At 34.2% G+C, this 12,947-nt stretch overlaps 1 protein-coding gene across 1 annotated transcript in view; it reads left to right on the forward strand.

The window, feature by feature from the left end:
- Fat1 (FAT atypical cadherin 1) overlaps positions 1-12,947 on the forward strand; it is a 124,054-nt gene that overhangs the window by 70,912 nt on the left and 40,195 nt on the right. The window contains exons 4-7 of the mRNA XM_077792564.1: positions 5,350-5,411; positions 7,677-8,000; positions 8,357-8,567; positions 10,622-10,761. Coding sequence (XP_077648690.1) covers positions 5,350-5,411; positions 7,677-8,000; positions 8,357-8,567; positions 10,622-10,761 — 737 coding nt within the window. The remainder of the gene's footprint in view (positions 1-5,349; positions 5,412-7,676; positions 8,001-8,356; positions 8,568-10,621; positions 10,762-12,947) is intronic.

The raw sequence follows: 12,947 nt of genomic DNA on the forward strand, positions 1-12,947 counted from the left end.
AGCAGGAATGAAGTGCATAAAAGCACAGAGATTAGAGTGATGTAAATACAGAAATAAATAAGTGGTCAGATTGGGGGATGTTTGTGGGATATATGGACAGCTTTTCCAGGTGTTAAGCTTTCAGTATAATTGATTGTTACAATGCTTAAAATTTTCCTAGTGTTTTCCTACTTCATTAAGGAATTTTTATTTTCAGAGTTAATTTTGTATGAATTTCCATAAAAGCACCATTTTTAACCTGTTTATCATTAGAGCATTATAATTGCACATAGTAGTAGTTGGGTTTATCTCAACAAACATGTCCATGCACGGAGGAGTTTGAAGTCAGTTTGTGTCTTTCTCCTTTTCGCTTCCCTCTCCTCATTCTCCTTCTACCATCCTGATCTTCCTTTTTTCTCTACTCTCCATCACAACTGACTGCATAATTTAGTGCATTATGGTATTTCAGCTCTCCATAATCTTCTCATCTATTTATATAGTTTTGATTGGTTCTTTCTACTTAACATAAAAATGAAATTTCCTATGGTATATTTATTTATGTACATAGTGTGGTTTTTAAAAAATATGTCATATTTTCTCCCCTTTCTCATCGCTTCTCTCTCCCTCTCAATTTCCTCCTTCTCCTCTACTTATTTTACCTATATCTTTGTGATCGCCATCCTTCCTTCCTTCCTTTGTTTTGCTCTAGCTTCCGTATGAGAAAACATCCAACACTTGATTTTTCTTAGACTGGCTTATTTCACTTAGCAGGATGTTCTCCATTTCTGTCCAATATTAGCAAATACCATTATTTCATTTTTCTTCTTTGAGGCTGAATAAAACTCCATTGTGTATGTACACCGGTTTCTTCATATGTTCATCTATTGACAGGCATCTGGGTTGATTCATAATATGGTTATTGTGAATTATGCTGCTGTAAACATGGAGGTGGCTGTAACATTATAGTATGTTGACTTTAGTTTTTTTTTGGATAAACCAAGGAGTGGGACAGCTGGATTGTATGGTGATTCCATTCTTAGTTTCTTGAGGAATCTCCATACTGAAGAAGCTCCAACTTTACCCCTTTCTCGGGGGACACTGGATCCTCTTGTTGTCTGCATAAGAGATGTATGCACAGCCTTTTTCTAGTGATGGCATTGGAAAGAGCATGCCACATCTTTGACAATATTCCTTTTGATACAAGTGTTGTGAACCTGGAAAGAGACTTGTTTGTCATCTGAAATGTCTTGTGTGTTCTCCACAGAAAAAAAAACCCAAACTTGTAAGTTTCTTACAGGACCTTGTTGATTGTATTTCATGTCTACTACATCAGTAGCAGGAATATCCCGTATCTGCCTTGTTCCATCATGGGGTCACTGGGTGACTGTTGAACATTTATTGTTAATTGTACTCTTTTGGGGGGGGGTGGGGGGAGAGAGAATCTTTCAATATTTATTTTTTAGTTTTTGGCGGATACAACATCCCTGCCTATATGTGTTGCTGAGGATTGAACCTGGGTCGCATGCATGCCAGGCAAGCGCGCCACCGCTTGAGCCACATCCCCAGCCCGTTATTTGTATTCTTGATAATTGCCATTCTGACTGGAGTGAGATGAAATCTTAATGTAGTTTTAATTTACATTTCCCTCATTGCTAGAGATGTTGAACTTTTTTCATATACTTGTTGACCATTTGTATTTCTTTTTTTGAGAAGTATCTGCTTAGTTCTTTTACTCATTTATTGATTGACTTATTTGGTTTTTTGGTGTTAAGTTTCTTGAGTTCTTTGTATATTCTGGACACTAATGCCCTATTTGAGGAGCAGGTGGCAAAGGTTTTCTCCCATTCAGTAGGCGTTCTCTTCACACTCTTCAGTGTTTCCTTCATAGTGAAGAAGCTTCTTAGTTTGCCATCCCACTTACTGACTTTTGACTTTATCCCTTGTGCTTTAGGAGTATTGTTAAGTAAGTTAATATGTAGGAGTGTTGGGCCTACATTTTCTTCTAACAGTTGCAGAGTTTCTGGTCTAATTCCAGGTCTTTGATCCACTTGGAGTTGAGTTTTGTGCAGGGTGAGAGATAGGGGTCAAGTTTCACTCTTCTATATTTTGATTTCCAGTTTTCCCATCATGTGTTTAAAAGGCTATTTTCTCTCCAACGTATGTTTTTGGCATCCTCATCTAGTATCAGATAACTGTATTTATGTAGGTTTGTCTCTGTGTCTTCTGTTGTCTTCCATTGGTCTTCATGCCTGTTTTGGTGCAAGTACCATGCTGTTTTTGTTACTATAGCTCTGTAGTATAACTTGAGGTCTGGTATTATGATGCCTCCTGCTTTTCTTTTCTCACTAAGAATTGCTTTGGCTATTCTGGTTTCTTATTTTTCCAAATGAATTTCACAACTGCCTTTTCTAGTTCTGTGAAGAATGTCATTGGAATTTCAATGGGAATTAGGTTGAATCTCTATATCACTTTTGGTAGTGTAGCCATTTGACAATATTAATTCTGCCTATCCAACAACATGAGAGGTCTTTCCATCTTCTGAGGTCTTCATCAATTTCTTTCTTTAATGTTTGTTCTGTAGTTTTTGTTGTAGATTGATTTCCAATGCGGGTGTGTGTGGGGGCGGCTGTTGTAAATGGGATAGATTTCCTAATTCCTTTTTCAGCAGATTCATTATTGGAGTATAGGAATGTGACTGATTTATGAGTGTTGATCGTATATCCTGCTACTTAGCTGAATTTGTTTATGAGCTCTAGAAGTCTTCTGGTGGAGTTTTTTGATCTTCTAAATATGGGATCATGTAGTCAGCAAACAGATAATTTGAGCTTTTCTTTTTTTATTTGTATCTCTTTAATTTCTTTCTTTTGTCTAATTGCTCTGACTAGAGTTTCAAGGATTATGTTGAATAGGAATAGTAAAAGTGGACATCCTTGTCGTGTTCCTGTTTTTAGAGGAAACACTTTCAGTTTTTCTCCATACAGAATAGTGTTGGCCTTGGATTTGTCATATATAGCCTTTACAGTGTTGAGGTAAAAATTCCTTCTATCCCCAGTTTTTTCTAGTGTTTTAAACATGAATTGGGGCTGTACTTTGTCAAATGCTTTTTCTGCATCTATTTATGTTTCTTGACATTTTAAGAGAAAAATGTTTTTTCTTTGGAGAGTCATAGATATATTGGCTTAAGCACGCCAACCAATAAAGATAGTTTTTGTCCTCATGGACTTTGTAGTATAGAAAAGTAGATTTAAAAGGAGTTACTAGAATACTATGGGTTGATTTTTATTTATGATAGAGGAAATTTAAGGGCTTGGAAAACTCAGCAGTAGGATTCTAGGATAGGAGTTTAAGCTGAGAAGGGGAAGGAATGAATGAGGGGAAGGAATGAATTTTAGTTAGGCTAAAATGAACTTTATAGTTCTTTGCCTTTGAATAGAATCAGTTCACTGTTCCTCCAGGCTACAGAGGGGAATTAATATGAAGCATAAAGAACATGTAAATAATTCCAAACCTACAAAAGAGGTCAGGTAACTTTATAGTTTAATATTGAATTGGTAATGTGGACATACATAAATCCTGTGTATTTTAAATAAATTGTAAAATGCAAACATTATTTGCCCACAGATCTATTTGTCTAATGCTTCTGGTGAGTGATTAAGTTCTAGACAGAAGAAGAACATTGTTTTGTTGTGAATGTGCTAGGCTATTGCTCCATGTGATACTACCATTGGTGATAAGTTTTTGATGGGCAAACTAGCACAATTAGATGGGATTAATTTCTTTTCATTTTTGAACTACTTAAATCTATAGTAAATAGGAGGTGGTTGCACATGTCTGTAATCCCACCTACTAGGGAGGTTGAGGCTGGAGAATCTCAAGTTTGAGGCCAATCTTGATAATTTAGTGAGACCTTGTCTCAAAAAAAAAAATGAATTTTAAAAAACGGTGAGGAGGCTGGGAATGTAGGTCAGTGGTAATAAAGCACCAGAGAGATTCAACCCCCAGTATTGGGGGTAGGGTGATGAGGGTAAACTTCATAGGAAAAAAAAAAAAAAAGAAAGAACTCAAAAGTTTTTGACTAATGAGAATCAAGTTCTTGCTACATAGAACAACAATTTCATGCTCTTGGACAAAGTGAAATATATTCCTTGAGCCAATTTTAATCTGTAAATAAGGTTAAGGGAATATCCCACATCTAGCTGTAGTAGAGTATTTTGTTGAAAAGAGAATATACTACTTTGTTGTATTGTGGGGAATATAATGTTGATTGAAATTCTTAGTAATTATTTAAGAAAAAAACCATCAAATTGAATGAAAACACAAATCTTTTCATTTGCAAATTTAGAGAAACATTTTGAATAGCCTTTAATTGGCAGTTCTGTGAAACTAGCTATGATTATAGGAGAAAACGAATTAAAAGATAAGGTCACGTCTTAAATACGAATTATTCAAAATATTTCCTTGTGGAATGCTTGGTAGAAGAGTTCCTCTAGCTCTAGCAGCTGTCTTGCCACATAGGATTTACCTGATCTTCAGTCCAAATGTGCACATCTGCTCCACATGTTCCTGGCCTTTATCAACACCAATTCTAGTGGATGTTTAGGGGATAGGAGAATCCAACTTGCGTTTTTGGTGATGTATACAGTACACAATTTTAATGGTCTTCTAGGTTCCAATATATTCTGCTAGGTCATCAGACAGTTATTAAATTAAAGTTCCACAGAGAAATTGAAACTTAAAGATGTTGTAGTTTGGTAGAATAATCTAAGAAATAGAATAGTACGTAGAATTTCTTTGAGAATAGTGTTTTCTGCTTTTATTGGAAATTAAATGACTCTTGTTTGAACCATATGACCTGGAAAGTTCCATTATATAATAATTATTCATTTTTAAGGGTACATGACTCAAAGGTAATAAGCTATGGTAACATTATTTCTTAATGGTTCTTTGTACTATAGTTATAGAAGTTATTTTCAGCAATTCTGTTATTGCTGGAGCAGTTAGAGATGAGGGTAAAGATGAAATCCTAGATACATTCACCTCACTTTAAAAAAACATCTTTTTTTTGAAAAATGTCTATTGCAATTACCAACAAATAAAAGATGTAGCTGATTTGAGTTTTTATTTTTTCTTAATATTACTGTCATTTATCCAGTGTGTCCAAGAATCATTAAAGTGAGAAAGTGTAAATTATGTTGTTATTAATAAATAAAACAATCAGTCATATCTGGAACTTTAATTTCTTTAACAGTCTATTTTATTTCCTTGAGAAGATGTTAAAAATTTGCTCAGAATTTTTATGAGTATGGTTTTAATTATAATTTGTAATTAATATTATTTTATGAGGATTAATAAAGCCTTATAATTTTGCAGGCCTAATCACAACAACATCAAGAAAACTAGACCGAGAACAGCAGAATGAACACATATTAGAAGTAAGCACTTTTTTATTTTAATTAGTTTAAAATATTTGTAATTATAAATATCTTAAGAAAAAAAGATCTCGCTCCCAGTAAACCAGCATGCATAGCTGTTAATATCTTGGTATATTAGTTTCTGGCCATTAATAAAGAGCAAAATAAAGGAAACATTATGAATGTAGCTCATCCCTTTTATCCCCCAATTCTTTCACCAGAAAGCAGGGTTGCTGCCCTCTGTTCGATTCTAGTTCTTGTACTTTGTACATACACACATAGACACACAGCAAATACAGCTTTTATTGGAAATAAATAATCAATGCCATCTGGAATTTATTTTTACTTATTATAAGTGATTTTTTCTGCATACCTCCTGTAGCTTTCTTTTTTCTCAATATTGTTTTTGAGATATATTGGTATTTATAGATTTAGATTAACCTTTTGAATTATCATTAGCTATGAGTTTGTTTCTAGATTTTTTTTATTCTTTAAGTAATTGCATTATTAGGCATTTTAAAATCATTTTTTTTTTCTTTTTAAAAACTTTACTACTTGTAAATGTCCTTTTCTAATAAGGATTCTCATTCTCATGGCTTATTTAAAAATGCTTCTAATCCTTAAAAATAAAACAAAACCTTAGCTTCACCTCATAAGTACCTGTTTCTAGCTGGTAATAAACAGGTTGCAAAAGGGGGCTGGGAATAGCTGGGAGGAGGAAGGTACTGTAATGTACCATTCTGTAATCTGCCATTGCCTGCAGAGCCACAGAAGCCAAGACAGAGGCAGCAGGTGGAAAGGGAAACCCAGCAGAACAAACCTGTTTCCTCTGTTGACACAGTTTTATTACATGTTAAAGGCTCTGGTTCTATCACAGGGCTGGGAAAGTACTGGTTATTTAACTTAAACTTAGCAACTGTTTAGTGATGAATATTAAAAACATAGTGCTTGATTGTGGTTCTCTTTTCATTTTTCTTCTTTTTTTTGTAAAGATTATATAAAAACAGATCAAAAGGACATGTCTTGGAGTTAAAGTAATATTTTGCTTTATTCTAAAAACCTTCAAGAACTTCATGAACCTTAAGTAACATGAAGTATCTACCTTACTTACATATGCTAGCCAAGCGCAGTGGTACAAACCTGTAAGCCCAGCAACTCAGGAGTGAGGCAGGAGAATCATAACTTCAAGGCCAGCCTCACCATCTTAGCACGGCCCCAAGCAAGCAACTTAGTTGAGTCTCTGTCTCAAAATAAAAAAGAAAAGGGGCTAGGGACATAGCTTAGTGGTAAAGTACCCCTGCGTTCAAGCTCTAGTACTAAAACCAGAAGAAAAAAATTCCTGACAAGTACCACCAGGATGTATTCATGCTTTTATAAATAGGATATAAAGTTACCAAATTTCAAAGAGGAAATAGTTTCATGGAAACTTAATCTATACTTATGTATTAATAACTTAGTAATTAATTTGGAAAGAGATGGTGTAGGTGAGGGGAGAATAATTATTACTGAGGTCATTACTTTTAAGGCATGTATTACCATAAACATGAACTTTTAAGGGTGAAATTGACTCATGCATGTAGAAACAGTTTACCAGTGCAGGCCTCAAGAATCTCTGATCTTTATCCCTAAACTTAATTTGTGGGTAATTTACTTAAAATGGAACTTACTTTACATTGCTATTACTGAAACCATTAAATTGGTATTAAATGTAAATGTTTATGTCCACCTTCCTAAGCATTAAAGACTTCTGTATAAGAAAACAGCCAAACAAAATAAAATAATGATTACTAGTATTTAAATGTGTAATACTTAGCATAGACTTTAAAATGATGCTTCAGCATATTTTATGGATGAAGCTTAAAAATGACAGTGTTTTAATGCAGTATTATGGATAATTTATATTTAAGTGGACAGAATATTTTTTAAAAAGGACTTTAAATATTTCAAGCAGAATCTTTATGTATCCCTTTCGTGACCTAAAAATATTAAATTTTTAGTTGCTTATCATTTTGGTAAAGTCACCTTTTAGAGCTACAGTAGTTCAAGGGGACTGTAAGAAGTCTCTCTCTCAGCCATTGCCCAGCTTCTCCTGTCCCTATCTCTACAATTGGGAAAAGTTGCCCTTACCTCCTTACAGTGTTGTTGACAGAATGAGAAGAGATGTATGGGTCATATTGTTATGTGACCTGTAGAAGTTTATATAAATGGTGATTCTCATTAGGAAGACGGTGTTTACTTTTTATATATCTTAAAAACACTCGTTGATCTATTACCTTTAAAAAACAGGTTACTGTGACCGACAATGGTACTCCCCCCAGATCAACCATTGCAAGAGTAATTGTGAAAATCCTTGATGAAAATGACAACAAGCCTCAGTTCCTGCAGAAGTTCTACAAGATCAGACTCCCAGAGCGGGAAAAGCCAGAAAGAAACTCCAAACGAGAGCCTCTGTATCGCGTTGTAGCTACAGACAAAGATGAAGGTCCCAACGCAGAAATCTCCTATAGCATCGAGGATGGAAATGATAATGGCAAATTTTTTATTGAGCCAAAAACTGGAGTGGTTTCATCCAAAAAGTTCTCTGCAGCTGGAGAATATGACATTCTTTCAGTGAGTTCAGTTCAGAACGTAGTCTCTGAATTTCTTAAGTGCTTTAATTATAAACCTCATCTCTTATATTGGCAAATAGCTTCAGTGTTTGTGACCTAATAATTAGGCAATCCTTTGTAATATTTGAGAAGTATAGGTTTATTTATTTATTTTTAACTTTCCAGCTTTGACTCCAGTTGCCTATTATTGGTGTTGAGTATGGTCAAGAAGTAGTTGCTCTTTTCTTCAAGCGTTAAATACATGGCATATTCAGATACAAATATGAAATGTTTGAAAGTGGCTCAGTTTCAGAAACCAATCTGTTTTAGAATGTATCTTATGATTTGCTGTTTTTATCTTCTGTTCTTATTTTATAGATTAAGGCAGTTGATAATGGTCGCCCTCAAAAGTCATCAACCACTAGACTTCATATTGAATGGATCTCCAAACCCAAACCATCTCTGGAGCCAATTTCATTTGAAGAATCATTTTTTACCTTTACTGTAATGGAAAGTGATCCTGTTGCTCATATGATTGGAGTAATATCTGTTGAGCCTGCTGGCACACCCCTTTGGTTTGATATAATTGGTAAGCATTGCTTGTCATTTTCAGTGTCCTTTATAGGTTACACTGAGGAGAAACTTGCACATGGTTTTCTGATTTTTGCATACATCTCATAATTTAAAATGAGAATAAGATCTGTGGGTAGAGAATTTGCTTTAAACTAATCACTGGATCAGGGAGTTACAGAGAAAACTGAATGTTTTAATTATGTATCATACACACATAAAACATAACACATTATTTTTAGTAAATATGATTAGAACATTTGAAATAGCTGCTTAGGTGACTGTCATATGCCCATGTTGAATATAAATGCTAACAGATTTTGATTTGTATAACTTAAAAACTATAGTGCCAGCTATAGTTTTATCTTAGGCTTTTTAGGTTTTTTCGCCTTATTTTTAGTAGGAGATAGGGTATGTTAGATTAATTAATCCTTTTATAAAATTTTACATGCTAAGCCAATTCCTTTTTTTTTTGTCATTTCATTTAGTTCCCACATAGAATGTAATACCCTATTCAGCATAACTTTTTAAGAGTATGCATTAGACTTTGACATCTAAGATCTTTTCATTCTGTTTTTATTTCCACACTATTTTAATTACAAGCCTATTTAAGACCAAAAGTATGTGATATGATTCATCTCTAGTTGGCACTTTATATTCCTCTTCCCTCTTCCACCCCCTCGCTCTATTACCTCCAAATACTTTTTCAGAACATTGGAGCTGGTGGGACATAGGCTGCAAGGATCACAGGGTATATGTGGTACAGGTTGTCCTCTTCAAATTCACACTACACCGTTGGATTATTTTCCCTGATTTGGGGCATTTGTTGGAATAGTTAATTGACCACACCTCTGAAATTATTAGTTTCAAAGAAAAAAATTATTTTCATGGTTAACTATAATTAAAATAGTTTGTTTACTTTCTCTGAACTTATGCCACATTTCCAGATTAGCAGGATGCAGTTGGTGCAGTATCTGACTTTACTGTTCAATACTTACTGTGTATGGAACTGGTTTGATGATTGTTCTTCTTGTTCTTTGCTTGCTTTCCATGCTTGCTTGCTTCTTTTGGCTGTGCCAGGAGATACACTTGCTAGAGAAGTTTTTTACATCTTTCAGATGACTTGTGACCCGAACTATACAGCAGAAGGTATCTGCTGAGATCACATAATTTGCTTCAGATTATGAGATCTAAAATAAAAGCATTAATTTTTCTGAGAACATTTTTATTTCCAGTGGTTATTTTTCATTACTGTTTCTTTTCATAGTGTGCACGTGGTCACGCATTCCAGTTGCAAACATGTCATCTTTTAATCATCCCTAGATCCTTAGGTTTCACTTAAGACCTCATATGTGTATATGTTGTTTTGCTTTCTGGTTAGATATAATAGTAGAAATTCATCAGGACCATAAGCCTTTATTTTCATTCCTTTTCATCTCATCAGTTTAAATACTTAAAGTACAATGGATTTAAGAAGAGTTTTACTTAGAATACAATTGGGATGTATTGGGGTAGTATTAGTAGGACAGAAAATTTTGTTTGATTAAGCAATGATTTTGATAACAATGGGAACAATTTGTTTTCAAATAGCTATTTAAGTTAGAGTTAACTATCACTATTTTTTCAGGGTTAACGTTTGTTTAGAATGATTGTTTTATTGTCAGTAGGTTTAAAATATCACAACTTAAAAAATATTTAAACTATTAAATGACTAGTGATGTGTTCATTTAGTCACTGAAATAAATTAAGTAAATATTCAAATCTCTGAAAAACAAATTGAAATTGATTTAATGGCAACATTAGCAGTTTTTCTGTTTTTGAAGTTGCTTTCTCTTTTCCTCTAAATTCATGGCTTCCTTGACAATTAGGATTCAGTTTTGCCTTAAAAGCATTATCTTTCTAATTGGTCAGTCTTTTCTTGCTTTCAAAATGCTTGCTCCTTGGAATCACTTTGATCATTATGTTCAGAGTCTTTTTTTACTAATATTTAGTATTAGAATGCCACACACAAAAACAACGGATTTTCATTCTGTGATTTGTTTTAACTCTTCTCTTTGTCCTAATTTAAACTAGGTGGCAACTATGATAGTCACTTTGATGTGGACAAGGGGACTGGAACCATCATTGTTGCCAAACCTCTTGATGCAGAACAAAAATCAAACTATAACCTGACAGTTGAGGCTACAGATGGAACAACCACTGTCCTTACTCAGGTAAGTGAATTACTAATGATGTGTTTGTCAGAGGAGCGTTGAAATACTGTTTTAATTTCAGGGCCCACAAACAGCATGAGCAGCCAATTTTGCCTTTTGAGGTTCCAGAGTCAGAAATTAGTATATTGATGCAGTTTATGTACAAACTCACCAAGAATTTTTATTTAGAGAAAGAAAATTAACAGCAGTTCCAGTTTGGGTTTTGCATGTGATTAAGCAGTTCAAAAAATTTTATAGAAGAGTTAAAACTGAACTACCCAGTTGTTATGGCATCAAAATCCCCTTAATTTTATATTCATGTCTGAACTATATTAACACAGAGTATATCGCTATAGTGGATGAAGTGTACAAGTCATTTTCATGAAAGCAGATTAAAGTGATTAATTAGTCTTTTTAAATTACTTTCCCTCCCCCTTGGCTAATAACTGGAGTTGTGTAAAAATTACTGATTAAATTATTCTGAGAATTCTAAGAATCCCTTTAACACCATTATTTGCTCCTATCTGTTGATTAAGAGATGACCAGATTGCTAAATGTTAAGTGCCTACAAATTAAGTTAAATTTTCTTGAATTCTCATTATGAGTTGTGGGAGATTTACAAAAGGTACATTCTTGGATGAATAATCATTGTGGTGTTTCATTCATTTAACAAATACTTGTTGAACATTTGGTATGTGACAGGTACTGTTTTATAAGCTGAATAATGGGTAATAATAGGCAAGACTCCTCCTGCCTTAGAGTTCACAATAGGATGGTGGAAATCATATACAAGGCTTCTGTATGATGTATATATCCTTAAAAAGGAATGCTTCTGGATTCCAGTTTCCTATCTTTAGAGTATTTTACATCTTAACCTGTTAAATCATTTAGTTGCATTACAGAATAATCCTAGTCTCATGTATTTCAATTAATTAATAGGTATTTAAGTATTTAAAGCCAGTTGTGAAAATAGTTTATTCCTTTCTCCAAATAGTTGTGCTTTTGAATTTATGTAAAATTATTTTTGTTTGCTATACTCTACGCTTTGGGGGGGTCATTTTGAGATTTCAATTAAAAGTTGAATCACGGTATTAAAGTTATGATTTTGTGACTGTTCTCATTCTACAGGCAAGAAGAATCAGCTTTCTCTCTTTATAAATAAACCCCTGAAGTTAAAACTTCAGAGCCTGAAAGTGAGAATCAAAAATAGTAGTAAATCTAGCAGAGTAATTCTGAGTTCAGAAGTTTAACAAATAGAACTCTGTGTGGTCCAGTTTACATGATTAACTGGAAATCTATTAAGAGAAACTTAATAAGCTGTAGATCACTTGTTATATATGCCAATAATTAACAATTCATATCTTCCCCCAAATTGTGTTTTTAGTTAGTACAATTGAATGCTTAGAATGGAATATGTGTGTTTATTGACTAAAATCCTTATAACACTAAGGAGATATATTCTGATTTTCTCTTCTTAATTCCAGTGCTTCATTTATACGTCGGTAATTTCATTTAGAGTCATTTTCAGAGAGTGTTTAATGATAACCTAATGAATTGCTAGCAAGGAAACATAGTCAGAATGGAAGAGAATGGTTACATAGTCTAGGTTGACCTGTCATGGTGTGGGACAAAGGGAACAATAAGTAATTAGGTTTAGGTTTCTAGTCTGGGACTGAGAACAGAGAGATACTAATCTGGGAGACAGCAGAGCAGCAGATACTACAGGAAGAGCAACACAGAAGTTTGGAACAGTTCTGATAAGCCACACCACACAGCAAGAGACATGTGGGTTTGTAAGTAAACTCAAGAACCAACAGAGCAAGTTTTTGCATCTAAGTCAGTAGCAGCAGATGCCACATTTACGTAGGTTTAGAACATTAAAAAGGGCATTGTCCTTCACGCACGGTGCATCCTCAGCAAAGTAGGAACTGAAATTGGGCAGTGTCGGTGTCAGTGTTGTGCTGAAACAACTCTCCTTGCTTTCCTGTCCTGCCAAGTTTCTGCTTAGGATGCTGACCAGCATTAATTTGAGTCATTTTGCTTTATCTTTTTTGTCTTTGTCTTGCCAGGTAATTTTCCAAATTCAGCCAACCTTTTTTCTTTCCTCCCTCCCTCCTTACCTCTCTCCCTCAAAACAGCTTTGCTTTCATGCTTTCTTTCAGTTTCTCTTGATCCTGAGCATTACATACTCTGGAGCAGGCATCTTG

This window comes from Urocitellus parryii, chromosome 14, assembly GCF_045843805.1.
Source record: "Urocitellus parryii isolate mUroPar1 chromosome 14, mUroPar1.hap1, whole genome shotgun sequence".
Classification (NCBI taxonomy): Eukaryota; Metazoa; Chordata; class Mammalia; order Rodentia; family Sciuridae; genus Urocitellus; species Urocitellus parryii.